Below are 17276 nucleotides of genomic sequence, written 5' to 3' on the forward strand. Positions count from 1 at the left end.
CAGATGCCTTTTTGTTCTCTTTACATTCAGCAACTCTTTATTTTAAAAATATTCTAAATTAAAGTAAAAATCATTCAGTGACATTGATTTTCTAAATGCTAAATATCCTTTTTTCTATTAGAAAGATCAGTAATAATAAAAGAATAAACAGGAAAGTGGATCATAGATTTAATACTGTGGACAAAACTTTATAAATGTATAAATTATTTATAGTCTTTGCCTTTAATGAACAGTTTGTTATTCTTCAGGTGCTAGGATGGAGATCAGCTCTATGCCGCCCCCTGTTGGCTGAACTGCAGGATGCTATGAACTTGGAAAGCAGATCCATTAGAACCCTTTAGATCAGAAAATGAGGGGTTTTTTCCCGCGTTCTCTCCATCCGTCTGGGATCCAGATTCTGCCCTTTAATTCCTTCATATTCAGCAGCTTCTTTATTCAGTAAAACATCAAATAGTAACTAAGACTTTAATTAATATTCTCTGTGCAAAAAAAGGAAAAACAGTAACAGAAAAAGTCCAACTGGAGGTTTGAAGTTGCAGCTAAGGCAGAGAACCAGAGGCGTGTCGGGTCCCATTGGGGGGGGGGGTCACTGTAACCGGACCCAGTCCCTCAGTTGGAACCGTCTTCCTGTTTTCTTTTCTTTGGTCTGTTGGCTGCAGAACCTCCCCTCAGATCCAGGAAGTCCCTCAGTCTCTTCCTCAGAAGCTGCAGCCTGGACTCAGACATGCATTCTTCTTCTTCTTCTTCGTCTTCTTCTAGTTCCCTCTTCTTCCTGCTGGTGTTTGCAGAGCTGCTGGGTTCTGTGGGGTCGCTGCAGTTTGGTGGCTTCAGCAGAGAAGGATGAAGCTCTGAACCCAAAGTTTCCACCAACTTCTTCTGGAAGTTCTGCTGCAGCTCCGTTAGAGACGCGTCCTGGAGGAGAGGAAGCAGAACATCTGAAACAACTAAAGTTCTCCAGGTTCTCTAATGTTCCTCTGTAGACCCTCACAGCTTTCTGTCCAAATTAGGACTGAAACTAATAATTATTTTACAATTTGATTAATCGATTAATTATTAGAGAGAAAAAGGTTCATTAAAGAAGATTTTTCATGTGAAATGAAAAATGTTTTTTTTTATTCTTAAATGAAAAACATTTTTATATTTTCCATTACTACTTCTTCTGTCGACTCGTTTGCTGTTTTATTTATTTTCTTTTTTACTCATCTATTGTGTTTTTCTCCCTCTATCTCATTATGTGAGTGTTAACGAGCATAAAGAGCATCATGGCGTTATTTGCACACGGTCTATGAACTTTTGTTCATGGATAATTTTACTTCTGCTTTAACTCCTTCCAGCCTCATCGGCTCTGACAGGAAATGATTAATCCTTTTATTATTAACTGTTTTTTTATTTTTTAGCATATCTGGATTGACGGCTCAGTTTCAGAATCAAATGCACCTGTACAGGTGCACCTGAGGGGTGCTAAGCTCAGCAGCTCTGTTCGCCATTGGTTCTCCATACAGGTTACTAAATATGTTCAGTCGCGTGAGAAGAACTAGCTCCCAATCAACAGGAAACTGAGGTGATGGTGTTTGGGGGGATGGGGGGGGGGTCATACCCCACTGACTGTTCCCAGGCAGCAGATCAAACAGCTCACCTGGTGCAGGTATCTAGGTTTCCACCTAAGTTGGGGTGATCATGTCATTGGGATAATTATCATTGAAGATGTGTGACTAGGGCTGCAACAACGAATCGATAAAATCGATAAAAATCGACTTTTAAAAGCGTTGGCAACGAATTTCATAATCGTTTAGTTGTGTCGCGCGATTAATGCGTCATCCGCCGCCGCCGCCGTCATCACATCCACTTGACTGAAACGGGGGAAGAAAAAAAAATATGGCGGAGCGAGCCAGCGCCGCAGGTGCAGTGTTGCCAACTCAGCGACTTTTCAGACCCCTCCAGCGACTATTTTCCAAAAAAGCGACTAGCGACAAATCTGGCGACTTTTTACGGTGTCACTGGCGGCTTTTGGAGACTCTTACGTGAAAGCATGTATGGTTCCTACTCTTCCGTGGGGCGCCTCCCCCACCCCAACCCCGTTCTCCCGCAGGAGTCCCTCAGCGCTGCAGTCAGAGCAGCAGGATGTTTACCCTCAGCGTCCAGACTGCAAATGAAGCGCGCATGCGCCGGGATTGACGGCGCAAATTGATCACAATAATTAAAATAGCCTTTGTAAAGCGAAAAAAGTGATAACATGCAACTTTTGTCAAAACAAATGAACATGGCACGGAAGCACCACTGTTATGATGCAGCATCTGAAAAGAAAACACGTTGGAGCCTCGATGGCGTGAAGAGAGCTGATCAGCAGGGTGAGCGGCCATGTTTGTTTGGTTTTAAAGTGGGGAAACGTAACGTTAGTTTCTCAGGTAGCTCATCTGATGCTTTCCTTACCGTGTTAGTAGGTTACAGACAGTGATAAGGTTGGCTACTTATTTTACCTTTAATTTCATTTAAATTAGCTTAAGCAGCGTTTATATTTACTTTATAAATAAATTAACTTGCAAATTATGAGGGCAAGGCTATTAAAGTTTAAATCTTCTGGCAAAGATAAAGTAAAGAAGATCCTGCAATTTATGGAAGTAAAGCAGAATAAAATCCAGCAAGATCAGTAATATGTCAATTAATTATCTGCCACATTCCCATGTAAATATCTGTCTTTGGAGGATGTGTTTTTTAGCACCCCTAGTTCTCTCATTTTTATTCCAAATACTATTTATAATTTGAATCACAGGCTATTTTTATCTCTATGGTTCAGTATTTTCTCAAGTAGCAACTTTAACTGCTATACTTTCCTGTCTTAAAAGGCAGAACTCTTCTAGTCTAAAAAAAACTCATTTGTTGAAATGGGGGGGCCTATTGTTTGAACCCCTTAGGGGCTTTTAAAAACAAAAATGTCTTTTTTTGCGCTTTATGAAACAAAGTAGCCTATATTTTGTGGATGTACAGCTACATTTCTCATGTAAGTTTGCGTAGTTTTAACACAAACATTTATTTTTCATATTGCACCAGTACAGTTAATGAGCAACCTGTACTTAATATAAAAAATATTTTTTGTCCGATTCATCGATTAATCGAAAAAATAATCGGCCGATTCATAAATTTTTAAAATAATCGTTAGTTGAAGCCATATGTATGACTTTATTAAACCTTAATATTAGCTGCCTGTTGCGTCTCAGAACTGATGTTTTCCCCAACAGTTTATCTAATCAGGCCGGTTCCTCTGCCCGGATACAGTTATAATCTTCATTCTGTACTGATTTGGGAATGAGAGCGGCGTCCTTCAGCTAACACAAAGTGGAATATTTTGATAAGGCAGGATGGCAGCTATGGACGGCTAATCATCTGCTAACGTGTCTGATGTAAAATAAAATGATGCGTCAGACTGGAGATGTAGAAAATGCTTCTTTAACTGTTAATTGGGGCCACTTCCTGTGAGGTGAGCAGCTGCCTTCTGTAACTCAGAGCAATTTCTCTGAAGATTATAACGTCTCCTGGTTATTTAATACATAAACATTGCCAAGTGTTATTTAAAGAGTTTCTCCAGAATGATCCGTTCTCAGGAAAACGAACCGGAGAGAGAAAGCTTCAAGCTTTAAAATGTTGACCGCCTACGTTCCCGTTTAGAGGATGAATTTTCCCCGCAGACTGAGGATGTTTGGCGTCGATCAGAACATCGTGTTTTTATCCGGCGGTGATGGAGGGCGCCATCAGGTTTGGGATGACGGCGTGGACCCGTCCCTCATCCTTCATCAGGAATACGAGTTCCTTCCTTCTGGCAGAAGGTTCAGAATCCCAAACCGACCCGCTTTAAATGCTCCTTTATCTCCTCCTCCATCAACATCTAACCAGCATTTTAAATAGATCTATAGGAGAAATGAGTGAAATAACTCGCTGTTCTTCTTGTTCTTCTAGTGTTGCATGTTTTTTCTAATTTCTTATTAGTGCGTACGTAACCTATGTGTGTTTTCAGCTGGTATTTATTGTTTCTAATGGCAGCTGCTAGTATGAACTGCTCACCTGGGTTTATGACTCATTTCCCAATAATAAAGTAGATTCTACTATTTTTTACAATCTTGGTTTAATTCCTGCTCTAAGTTTGTCGCTCTGTCAGCTAAAGACATGTTTCAGAGTCTCTATACTCCAGTTAATAATTGATGATTAATTAATGATTATTTCAATAATCGATTAATAATAATTAGTCTAAACTTTCAGGACAAAAAGTCAACCTGAAGCATTTTTGGTTGAGTTAAACAGAAACTCTGTGCAGGAGCATCAGCCCTCTGGTTCCACCTCCGACTTGCTGCTCCTTCCATAGAAACGGGTCGGGTCTCACCTGCGGGGCGTCACTGAACATGTGCCAGAGGTCAGAGACGAGCTCTGCAGGCGTCCGATAGGCTGGAGACAGACGGAGGCTGAGACGCTCCGATATCAGCATCAGATCCGACCAGAAATCCATCTGAAAGCAGAGACGCCATCAGCAGCAGCCACTGAAACCAGTTAGGGCGCCATCGCGGCGCCGCCGAGGAATCATGTTTGGAGGTTAAACAAGCAGATCTGGGGTTCCAATAAAGTTTCTCTACAATAAACTAAACATCTGCTGCACAGAGTTGATCTGAGATCCAAACCTTCTAAAAGTTTCTGCAATAAACCAGAGGAATAAAGGTGAGAATAAGACGCTCACCTTTGAAAACTCGACATAAACACAAGTTCAAAAGGTCCTACAGACTCAAAGAATAAACCAGAAAATATAAAAAATGGCGGCTGCTGGGAGCGTTTCCACATCCAGCCAGGAGCAACCAGACGGATGCTGAAATAACGAGAACTGAGAGTCTAAAACGGCTCACACTGGAAAACAGCTTCAGAGTCGGTGACAAAAATAGAAGAAAAGCAGATTAATGTAGTAAAGCAGGGCGCTATTTTCCACCACATTGTGATTAAAGACGTAATAAAAAGACAAACTGGTCTAGAATGGGCATCATTTTAATCTGAGTTCCAAAGATGGAAGCCAAACAGCTCAATCAGAAGGCAGGTTGGTCAAAAACAGCATGAATCTGGTAAAACGGCTCATTGCTGCTTAGCTTAGCTTAGCTTAGCGGCAGTAATTCCAGTTGGTTCTACTAGTCTGAAGGGAAGAACAGCAGGACCGTCCTGCAAACAGGAACCATCTGAAGGGAGACGGATGAAGCTCAGCAGGAGGAATTTAAATTCCTGGGCTGCGTCCTCCGAGGACCCGGTCTACCTGGACTGGATGCTTCCAGGTCCTTGAAAATAAGGAGACCCGAAGAGTTTGGCCTCTGGATTCAAACAGGTCCAGCCTTCTACGCTCTGTCGCCTAGCAACCGTGTCAGTTGACACACAAAGTAGGAAAAGAATAGCCTAGTAAACCAGCCCCCTGTAATGGTTGCTAGGCGACAGAGCGTATCGGTGGTGAAAGCAGGAGAAGGCCGGACCTGTTTGAATCCACAGCAGAAACTCTTCCAGCCTCCTTCCAGTCCAGGTAGACCGGGTCCTTGGGGGGTGCAGCCGCTGAAATCCAACACATCGTTTCTGTGTTTAATCTCTCTGAGCTTCCTGTCTGGTTCCAGGTGAGGATCGTCTCCCCCTAGTGGTTTGGAGCTCCTTTGCAGCTTAACTTGCAGTTGATTTTGCTGCAGCAGCATTCTGTCTTTATTTAACTGCAGAGTTTGCAGGAACTTTTGAATTTGCAGTGAAATCCTGTTTTGCATTCTGGCACCTCTCAGCCACCGTACTGGGGCTGGATGCGGACAACGCCTCAGCACCCCCCCACCCCCACCCCCATTTACTGGGACATTCAAACTAATGGTTTTAAAATCTGAGCCTGACATCTCGTCTTAAAGTTTTGGTTCTGATCACTGCAGGACCCAGATCCGTAACTGTGGTTGGTAACAGGAAGTCCTTCCAATGGCCACTAAGGGCCTGTAGACAGGAAGTGATGCGCTAACCGCTATCACCAGAACCGCTCCGGGTGTGAAAACAGACCTGTGAGAAGCGTGTGCAGCCGTCGACCTTCAGGTGCAGCAGGAGAGTCTCACATCTCTGAAACACACAGAACCGCGTTCAAACAAGCAGAACCGGGCCAACCGGACCTCACACAATCATCTAAATAGGTTCTAAAAGCCGACCCACCCTCTGGTCCTGCAGGCTGAGGGAACACTGCGGGCTCCTCGGTCTGTCGGAGCTGAAGGGGTCCGACGGGTCGGACAGGTCCTGGCACAGCGAGCAGACCAACTCGGACCTTCAACACAAACATCAGGGACGCAGTTTAAAACCAGCGACAAAATGTTTGCTGTTCTGACCTGCAACGTAAAGCAGCTCCGTCTGTTTGATGGAGACAAGTCATTACATCATCGTTAACTAGAGTTTAAAACATGCTGGTTAACTAAAGTAAAGATAAAAACTAAGGAAAAACCAAAACTGCAATAAGAATATAAAAACTAATAAAAAAATAAACTAAACAGCCTAGTTTTAGTCTGTGTCTTTATCATAATGCATTAACAGAAGTTGTGGTTGTACCGCATCACACCAGCAGAGGGCAGCACAGCAGTCAGGTCCTTGGTGTTGCTGCAGCGATTGGTTCTTATCTGGGATTTTATTTCTGTTGTGATTTTTTAGTTCTGAACTGTTTGTTAGTTGTATCACATAAAAGCTAAACTGGAACTAAGTGTTTTTTAAATAAATACTAAACTAGCAAACAAATAATAAAAAAACTATTTAAAATAAAATATAAAATCAGAACTAAAAACCAAAACTGTGTCAGCCATCTAAATCTGGGTGTAGTGATGAACCTTCAGAAGCTCAGAGACAGGAACACAGTCAGTCTTCTACTAAAGAAGGTGTTGGGTTCAAAAAATGTGAGTTTATAGAGGATGAAATGATCAGACGCAGGCAGGGATTTACAACAACAGCCTCTGCAGAAGGGAGAAGAACTGCTAGCTCACAACCAGCAGCTTTTCTCCCTGCTCCCTTCACAGTAGAGCCTTTTATTAACAGATCACAACAGGATGGGGGGGGGGGGGGGGGGGGGGGTCTTAAGACAGAATGACCCTGTAATGACCAATCAGCTGGAGGCAGATCTTCAATGTTTCATATGTACACGAACTGTCTTCAATAAACCTAACAGGAGGACCAAGTCCTTTAGTCCTAGAGATGTTCTTCAGGAACTGATCCTTGCAGCGGTGAGTGGTGGGAACATTTATGAGTTTTATTCAATCAGTATCATAGTTCCAAGGCCACAACATGTGCATGAGGAGTGTTTGGATACAAGAAATAAGGCTCTATTTAAGGTGCTGAAAGCACCGGATGACTGGCACATACCTCACTGAAAGGGACCAACTGAACCTCGTATAGGAACCTGGTTCAAAGGATGAGGGGCAGCCATGTGGACATTATAGAATTCAATTCTATTCAGTTTATTTCTATAGCTCCAATTCACATCAGGTCATTTCAGGTCACTTTCCAGTTCACCAGATCATCCAGTCAGATTGATTCAAAGTTTTCTATCTAAGGAAAACCAGCTGATTGCATCGACTCATTGACTCTCCAGCAATCCCTCACACTAAGCATGCTTGTAGCGACAGTGGAGAGGAAAAACTCCCTTTGAACAGGAAGAAACCTCCAGCAGAACCAGGCTCAGTGTGAGCGGCCATCTGCTGAGGCCCACTGGGGTTCAAGGAGACAGAAGCAGACATAGAAATAGAAGCATAGATACAAAAGGCAACTGTCAACCAGCTCCACAGGCGGCCCCGTCCAGGAAATACACAGCCAGGCAGACGAGCTCCGAGCCAGCTCCCATGTCAGAGGATGAAGAGAGCACATCCAGTTAGTCACAGTCAGAGAAACAGGACTACACTGGAAAACAGGCCAAGCTCCAACATCTAGAAACAAAGGTGTTGATGGCAGCAGCACAGCTGATATTTCTCTCCAGGATGGAGTCACAGCCAAACAGGAACAGACCAGATGACGGGGGGGGGGCACGTGAGAAACAGTCTGCGATCTGATTGTTCACCCCAGGTGAATACATTGCCTGTAGGGTGGACAGATGAAAAGCAGCCCATTTCAGGAGATCCCTGGACACCTTCAGAAGTTGCGTAACCTGGTGCCCCCTGGTGGTTTATGTGGTGCACCATGGGTGTCGTTTGTCCGAACCTGTACATGCCTCCCCAGTAGGTTGGGCAGAAAGCACCTGAGGGCCATGTGTACAACACCGCAAGCTGCTCTGCGTTGCTACACAGCACCCTAGCACCTGCGACTGGCAGATGTGGTGAGCACTTTCTTTTAACACATCACCATTTCCATAGGGACTGCTTTGGACAAGAACGTCCCCTTCCTGCCCAGGGGCCAAGGCATGAAGGCTCACTGTGAGCTCATTGTGTCCAAAAAGCTCAAAAGCTTATGCCATGCATGGTGAAAGGATGAAAGAGAACTCAGGGTTAAGTTGCTTTAAATCCAGATTTAAAACTAGATTAGTGTTTGATAAGATGGATCAATTTTAGATAATTAATCAATTACTTACATCCCCACTTGTAAACCATAAAGTATCTTATAGTTTTTTTTTTCCTCTGTTTAATTTCTTCTAGTTCTTTAAATTAATATGTTTTATGGTTTAATCTCAGCCTTTGTCTACTTGTTCATGTCTTTTTTGGACAGTAAAAGTGGTTCCTCCTGGTTCTATTGGAGGTTTCTTCCTGTTCAAAGGGAGTTTTTCCTCTCCACTGTCGCTACAAGCATGCTTAGTGTGAGGGATCGCTGAAGAGTCGATGCAATCAGCTGGTTTTCCTTAAATAGAAAACTCTGAATCCATTTGACTGGATGATCTACTCACCCATATGAGTTTTTTGTCATTTGTTAAATGAAGTGGCGTGTGTATGACGTCATCCGCGCGCCGGCTACCGTTCAATCATCCTGTCCGCTGAACTGCTGCTAGTTTTCCTCACATGCCTGGAAGATGTCTAGTGCTGCTACCACAGATGATCTCGCTCTCCAAATGAACGATTCAGATTAGCTAGAATGAATAGAAGGGGTAGAGCGTAGCCGCCTGTGGCCCGGGCTGCCTGTCACTACTCCAGTCCGCCGCGCGGATGACGTCAGACAAAATCCCGCTTTGTTTTTAACGGAATATCTTCAGAACGGCTCCAAATGACACAAAACTCATATGGCTGAGTAGAACATGATGTAATAACGTAAAATCAAGGGACCAATGTATAAAAAACACTGTTCCCCTTTAACTTCTACAAACTGCCCAGTAGGAACCATTGATGATGACATTATCTCCTACCAGATGTCTGGTCCAAATGGAGGGACGTGGCAGTCCCTGTGGTACCCCCGGCTGCAGACTGTGCAGATCTTCGATGCACTGGCTGATCCACAGGCGGCGCAAGAAATGACCTCCAAGGACAGCGGAGACTGAGGCTCTGTGAAGTCCTCTGTGACCTCAGAGGAGTTATCAGTGACAGCCTCTAAGGATTCCTCTTCACTGGACTGGAAGACAGCAGAACAACAAACATGAAATGACCCAATCAGAGGGACAACTATGGCTTCTTTAGATTTATCATAATGATGAATGGACCTGAGCATTCTCCTCCACCTCCTGCAGATAAAGCTCATCTTCTTTGCTACCGATGAAATGGTACCGAGGTGGGGGACGTCCATGTCCAGGAAGGGACAGGGGAAGTCTCAGCAGAGACACCGTGGGCTGCCACTGGAGCTGGCTGTAGTCCTGCCGGTCAGTCCTGGAGCTCGGTGGCTCTTTGCCTTCTCCATCTGATGCTTCAGAAGAAGACAGCTTCAGGCCAAGTTCAGGTTCTTCAGACAAGGCCAAGGACAGCTGGTCTTCAGAAGGTACCGGTGAGGCTAGCTCACTGAAAACATCCATCGGTTTCAATCGTGACGTGCACGGTTTGACTTCGTAAACATCAGGAGAGGACTCCTCTTCAGGTTCATTTGCAAGGACGGTGACCTCATCATCTGAATCTCCAGGTGAAACCGGTTTCATAAATGTTGGCCTTTCTTCACAACTCGATCTGACCTCGTAAACCTCGGGTAGAAACTCATATTCTGAGGAATCATCTTCCTCAGACAAGACAATGGTGACTTCTTCCGAAGTTCTATGGGATGTTTTTTCAGACTTTGGGGTTTCTGTATAACCTGCTACGGTGACGAGCTTCTGGTCTGTGGTTCCAAGTGTTAATGAATTAAAGGAAGACTGGGATTCTTTGGTTTTGGTTGGATCTAAATTGAGGTTTTCAGATGAAGACTGCTCTACCACAGAGTCCGCTCTTTCTAATGAATCTGCTACTTGTCGGCTCTCTGGTTCGGGTCTCGGGTTCTGTCTGTTTTCATCAGTTGTCCCATTACGGGTCAGATCAGACCCACCGGTGATCAGTTTGCTTGCTTCTGGTCCCTGCTGTCCATCTCTGGGACAGACCAGAGATGGACAAGGGTTCTCCTTGAAGTCAGGATTCTGCTGCCGGTTGTTCAGGTTGAGAGAAACAGGTCCAACTCTAGAGGCGAGGTGTTGGTCTGAGAGGTGCTGGTTGCTTGAGTCAGGACAGATTTCTGGAGTTGGAAGACTCCGCCCAACAGAGGGAAGTAATTGAGGACTAACAAGAACTGAAGCATCCTTTGAACTCCCACAGCCTTCCTCAACTGTAAGGGTGCTGCTCTGAAGCCCTGGAAGTTGGGTCAAGTCCGAGGAAAGTCTGATATTGGAGTCAAACACCGGGTACAGGGAGTTTGAGTTGGTCAACAGCAGTACATGAGACTGGTTCTGAGTGGGAACAACTTGTTGGTTCAGGGTCAGTATTGGCTGGACCGCACTGATGGGAGCGTTAGATAGTAAAGGAGTCGTCACCAGAGGTACTGAGCTTATTGGCTGAACACTGGCAGACTGAGCTGCGGTAGAAATCACCTGGGGCAAGATGAGATAACTGGAAGATGTAGAGCAGGTGAAAGACGGAAGGAGAGAAATGGAGGTTGAAGGCCGGATGAGGGTAGAAGCCTTGCCAGTTGTCAAAATCATGGGAATGGTTGCTGGATGGACGACGGGTGAAGGTTGGCTGACAGTTGGTGGTTGGCCCGCGGTTGGTGGATGGCCCGCGGTTGGTGGATGGCCCGCGGTTGGTGGATGGCCCGCGGTTGGTGGATGGCCCGCGGTTGGTGGATGGCCCGCGGTTGGTGGATGGCCCGCGGTTGGTGGATGGCCCGCGGTTGGTGGATGGCCCGCGGTTGGTGGATGGCCCGCGGTTGGTGGATGGCCCACGGTTGGTGGATGGCCCACGGTTGGTGGATGGCCCACGGTTGGTGGTTGGCCCACGGTTGGTGGTTGGCCCACGGTTGGTGGTTGGCCCACGGTTGGTGGTTGGCCCACGGTTGGTGGATGGCCCACGGTTGGTGGATGGCCCACGGTTGGTGGATGGCCCACGGTTGGTGGTTGGCCCACGGTTGGTGGTTGGCCCAAGGTTGATGGATGGCCCACGGTTGGTGGTTGGCCCGCGGTTGATGGATGGCCCACGGTTGGTGGTTGGCCCACGGTTGATGGATGGCCCACGGTTGATGGATGGCCCACGGTTGGTGGTTGGGCCACGGTTGGTGGTTGGCCCAAGGTTGGTGGTTGGCCCACGGTTGGTGGTTGGCCCACGGTTGGTGGATGGCCCACGGTTGGTGGATGGCCCACGGTTGATGGATGGCCCACGGTTGGTGGATGGCCCACGGGTAAAGGATTCCTATGGACAGTAGCTTCAGGGAGGTTCTTGCAGGGAGGTTGCTCTGGTGAAGGAAGGGTTTTTCTTTTCTTAGTAGAGATGTTTGTAGAGTCTGTGCCAGCCTTCTTATTCTTCCAATGAAACTTGACAAACAGTTTCCCTGAAGTGGACTCTAGTTGAGACTTGGTTAGAACGTTAATTCGGACTGTGGAGTTGGAACCTTTGGTGGAAATGCTCTTTGTGGGTTCTTCAGACAAACAGACGGGTGGCCCGTCTGGTTTCCTGACTGGTTTCATTTCTTCAGGTGTTTTTGGACTCTGTTTTTCCTCCACCCTACCAGGACCCTTGGTGTTAATGGTTTGGGGGAGAACTTCTGAACATGGAGAGAAAAACAGAGTAGAGGAAGGCAATGAAGGTAACATGACAGGTGTAGTGAGATGGAGAGCTTGTGATGGCCCCTTGAACGAAGGAGGAGGAGCTGTTTGAGCAGATGAAGATGGCATTTGCTCAAGAAGGAGACTAGAGAGAAAAGGATTCCTTCTTTGAATGGATTTGGGGTTTCTGGATCCAATGACTGCGGCTGATGGAGCAGCAAGGCTGGAGGTAGTTGGAGGAACTGCAGTAGATGCAGAGGAAATAACCAAGGAACCACTGCTGGTGTCCAGGTGGGATAATGTAGTGGTGGAGGCCGCAGTGTAGATAGGTTTGGATAAAGAGGAAGACTTGGAAACGGGGGTAGGAGGTAGACTGGATTTAGTGGAAGGAGGACTTGAAGTTCTCGACTGGAGAACTGACTCAAGCTCTTTTAAAAAGTCCACGGTGGGTATCTCAGAAGAGGAGTTGGAAATGCTGAAGGTGGAGGAAGGTGTAGAAGAGGAGTAGGGTGGAGGAGGCGTTTGACGAAGTGCAGAACCATCAGTACTGCTCCCAGTTCGGAGAATGGTGCTACAACAGGATGCCGACAGGTTGGAGAAGTTGGATGATGTGACAGAGGCATCTGTATGCGATAAAGAGGGTGAAGCATAAACAGGAACGCTGCTGGAGGTAGGGGTGAGGAGAGAAGAGGAGGAGCTGGATGCAGTTTCATGTTGGGGGATGGAGAAGGGGATCCAGGAGATGTGGACTTTACCTGGAATCAGAAACGACATGTCAGACTTTCTATACAGAACCAGCTTCACACCAGAACCGAGCGCCTGCTAAAGTCCTGACCCGACCCAGAACCATTAAAAGACCACCGAGAGTTAAGCAGGGTGTGATGTACGGGTCAATCTAAAAAAAAAATAACCTACTGCGTAAAGAGGCAACATTTTTGGTGGGTCATCTCAACTATCATCTAGAACCAGCAAAAATTCTGGATACGGGGAACGGGTCCATCAATGGAAGCTGATGGTGTCCCACCCTGACCAGGTGATGAAGTCCAAACACCCGCAGAGGCCTCCTGAGCTTTAAACGCATCAGGAGGAGACGCCATCATGGGGAAAAACAGCATCACACATTCTACTAGGGCAATTATTTTCAAATCCATTAAACTGTTGATTATTTTTGCAGTTAAAAATTAGAAAGCCAAAGGTTCCTTAAAGAAGATTTTCTTTATTGAAATCAAACCAGATGAAACTCAAACTTTTTCACTTGAGGAGTTCAGGAAAGAGCATAACGACAGATAAACACATTTTTATCTTAAATGCAAACATTTTATGTATATTTTTTATATTTTGATATAATTCCTGCCCTAAGTTGGTTCCTCCGTCAGCTAAAGGCGCGCTATAGACTCTCTATACTCCAGTTAACGATTTATTTGTTCCTAAATTAATTGAAGATTATTTCAATAATCGATGAACCCGATTGTTTCAGCTCTACATTCTTCTCCATCGGTGCCCAATCTGTCCCTCCATCAATATACTGATGGGTTTAACTCTCCTCATATCTGACTTCCAGTGGATTCATGTCACTGGGAATCCCCAGCAGCAGCTGCCTCAGGCCCGCTCGCCTCTTGGGGGTTTTCCCCTCCTGTTGGCGGCTGGAAGTAGATGTTAGCGTTTTTCAGGTCTGTGCTACAAACTGCAGGCAGCAGGATAATAAAAGCCAACATATTCTGCCGGCAGGTTTCTACATTTGAAGTTAATTTAGGCGTTTATTAGGGTGACAAGATTTGGGTTTCTGAAAAGGAGGACACTTTTTTCTGGGGGGCTGCTGATTGGACCAGACCGGGCATTCCAATAGAGCTATTAGCTCGGGGGCTGGTCCGGGTCCGGAGCCAGCCAGGAATGGAGCGACCGAACCCGACCCGGTGACGGTATGCTTCCCCCCGCCTGCCCGTCAGGTAAGAGGTAAGGCCGTTAGAGCTCGACACGTGCGCCGGCACATCGGTGTTGCTTGATCCATCATTAACGGAAAGGTACCAAAAGCTGGTCCAATGACCACAGCGGCTCTGTTAAGCCAGGAGTACACTGTGAGATATTTTCAATCGCTGTACGCAGCTACAGATCAATGATGAAACCGCAGGGTTAACAGTCCACAGCTAATGATGTCCTCAGTCTGTGCGACCCAATGCTCTGATGCGATCTACCTGCTCACACTGTACGTCTAAAAACCAGGTGGGACTCAGCTCCCTGCTGCTGATGGCGCTGCTCGGACTCGTCTATCTGGGTGAAGAAGAACAACTCCCTTGTTTGTCTGGAGGTTCTGGTAAATAGGCTGGTAGCTCTAACCTGACAACAGCCAGATGCATGTCTCGCTCCGCCTAGCTCCACTCACATACATCTGGGAACCCGCTCATTGAAAGTGATTTCCCCAACCGAATTTATGGTCTGTCCAATCAGGACGCAGGGCGGGTGTGTCCTGGAGTGGAGAAGCGACCGTGAGATTCCAACAACAATGGCGGCTCGCATCGAGGAAGCAAGCATTAGCATTGATGCTGCTATTTCTTCTGTGTTGTCCAATCTATCTGATATTGTTTCATTAAAAGAACATCAGAGAACGGCTTTGAAGGCTTTTGTTGGTGGAAACGATGTTTTCGCCCTTCTCCCGACCGGATTTGGCAAGAGCTTGATCTACCAAATGGCTCCTCCTCTCACAGCGTCACGGGTTAGCTTCGGTGTGAGTGGTTGAAATAGCACGTCAATAAAAATGACAGACAAGTGGCTTATCCAATCATATGCAAGGAGTTTTGATAAGGCCCAGCCTTCAGTAAAGGCAATTCCTATGGCGGGTTCCCAGATGTATGTGAGTGGAGCTAGGCGGAGCGAGACATGCATCTGGCTGTTGTCAGGTTATGGTAGCTCTGCTTCAACAGCAGGATTTAACCACCAACATCTCAGGAGGACCAACTGGATTTCAAACAAGTTAGATTTTTTACGATTCCTGATGGGAGGAGGTCATGAGAGGCTGATCGCCCCCTGTGCACTACGCGACGCACCATCAGGATGAAAGTTGGCCCAATTGAAAAAGTTCTCGCACGCATCGGAAATTTGCCAGAAAAGCGCAGGAAAAAATGGTAGCGATGTACGCCCAGCTTTAGCAGTTAGACCTTCATCCCACTTCTTCGTGCCTCCAAACAGATGTCGATCAGGATCCAGACAAGGAGGATAAAACGGAACCAAACTCAGAGGTTCTGAGCTTACCAAAGTTCAGGATGCCTTGGACGGAGTTTTTGTCCGTGGTGATCGTCACATTCAACATCTGAGACGGTGGACACCAGTCCTCCACTGCAACGTCCTTCAACTGGGAAGTAATCTGACAACACAGAGAGCGGTTCTGGTCAGAGTAGTTCTTTAAAAGCAGTTATTTCAAACCTTTTTTACTTGTTTTCCCTTTGGGCATCTCACCATGAGCCCCCCCCCCCCCCCCCCCCCCCAGGCCAAACTATTGATTATTGTCCAAAAGTGGAACATACAATAACTGAAATAAAGATTCTTATTTTATCTTTTAATTTGAGCATTTAATTTTTATAATTTTATGTTTACCATCTCATATTAAAAAAAATATATGTTGCCAGGAATTTAGTAAGGAATCGAAATAAATACCAAAATAAAATCATATTATAAAGCTGTATTCATAAAACTGGAACTCCTCTGAGTCAAAACCTCATAAGTTTTAAAGGAAAAGGTTGCGTCAAACTCAAATTCAAACTTCTGAAAGCACTTTTTTTTTTCATACTGGCCTTGATGGCCCTTGGTGGCGTCTCAGAGACCATGGCCTTAAAGGAATAGTACACCCAAAACATGATTAGCCTTCATTTTCTACTCACCCCCATGCTGAACAACACTCTGGAGTACTTTTTTGATATCTCAAATGCATCTGGAGATCTGGGAGGCTTCTTGCTGTCTGCTGACATTCAAATAATGGAGGTCTATGGCGCCCGAGGCAGAAAGGTCCATAAAAGTCCACAAAAAACGTGTCAATATTCCTCCATACTGCTCGTCCAATGTATTCCAAGTGTCCTGAGTGGGTAGCGTCCAGAATTTACTCGAAACGAAGTCATTTAGAATGTTTTTAGAGCATAAACAGTAGTGTATAGGATTTCCTGAAAGCGCGTTCACGAGTCTACGGAAACCGCGGCAGACCAAACCAGATGAAAGTGCGCATTCAGCTCGGCAAAGAACTCATGCTCTTCCTCAACACTGAAGTCCTCAGACATTTTTCTTTCGTTGTTTCTTTCTTTGCACAGGTAAACAGCACATTTCTTCTTCTACGCTTGCATTATTGGCAGAGCAGACACTGAATGCGCACCTCCATTATTTGAATGTCAGCAGACAGCAAGAAGCCTCCCAGATCTCCAGATGCATTTGAGATATCAAAAAAGTACTCCAGAGTGTTGTTCAGCATGGGGGTGAGTAGAAAATGAAGGCTAATCATGTTTTGGGTGTACTATTCCTTTAAGCCGGAAAAGGGTAGATCGCCTTCTAAGGGTTGGGGAGGGTGTACTGCCCCTAGTGGAGGAGTTTAAGTATCTTGGGGTCTTGTTCATGAATGAGGGAAAAATAAAGCAGGAGATCAACAGGCAGATTGGTGCGGCGTCTGCTGTGACGTGTGCGCTGTACCGGTCTGTGGTGGTGAAGAGAGAGCTGAGCCAAAAAGCAAAGCTCTGGATTTAGCGGTCGATCTACGTTCCTACCCTCATCTATGGTCATGAACTTTGGGTCATGACCGAAAGAACAAGATCCTGGATCCAAGCGGCTGAAATGAGTTTTCTCCATAGTGTGTCTGGGCTCTCCCTTAGAGATGGGGGGAGGAGCTCAGTCATCTGGGGGGGACTCAGAGTAGAGCCGCTGCTCCTCCACATTGAGAGGAGCCAGCTGAGGTGGCTCGAGTTTAGGATGCCTCCTGGCCGTCTCCCTGGTGAGGTCTTCCAGGCACGTCCCACCAGGAGGAGACCCAGGACACGCTGGAGGGACTATGTTTCTCTGCTGGCCTGGGAGCGCCTTGGGATTCCCCCAGAGGAGCTGGACCAAGAGGCTGGAGAGATGGACGTCTGGGCCTCCCTACTGGAGCTGCTACCCCCGCGACCCGACCCGTTAA

General features: G+C 46.2%; 2 protein-coding genes across 2 annotated transcripts in view; both read right to left on the reverse strand.

Moving 5' to 3' along the window:
• On the reverse strand, nt 1-10214 carry LOC119774872 (transcription intermediary factor 1-beta-like). Its single transcript, XM_038272580.1, has 6 exons — nt 9626-10214; nt 9335-9537; nt 6187-6295; nt 6040-6096; nt 4373-4495; nt 1-912 (listed from the first exon to the last, which is right to left on the reverse strand). The coding sequence occupies exons 1-6, from the start codon at nt 10049-10051 to the stop codon at nt 610-612; spliced, it is 1221 nt and encodes a 406-aa protein (XP_038128508.1). The 5' UTR covers nt 10052-10214; the 3' UTR covers nt 1-609.
• The window catches only part of LOC119774869 (uncharacterized protein PB18E9.04c-like), an 18720-nt gene continuing 11650 nt past the window's right edge, over nt 10207-17276 (reverse strand). Inside the window, exons 8-10 of the mRNA XM_038272578.1 lie at nt 15380-15491; nt 10322-12888; nt 10207-10227 (exon numbers count right to left, since the gene is read on the reverse strand). Of these exons, the coding sequence (XP_038128506.1) occupies nt 10207-10227; nt 10322-12888; nt 15380-15491 (2700 nt within the window). The remainder of the gene's footprint in view (nt 10228-10321; nt 12889-15379; nt 15492-17276) is intronic.

This window comes from Cyprinodon tularosa, unplaced genomic scaffold (assembly GCF_016077235.1).
Source record: "Cyprinodon tularosa strain WSP-4 unplaced genomic scaffold, ASM1607723v1 ctg839, whole genome shotgun sequence".
Classification (NCBI taxonomy): Eukaryota; Metazoa; Chordata; class Actinopteri; order Cyprinodontiformes; family Cyprinodontidae; genus Cyprinodon; species Cyprinodon tularosa.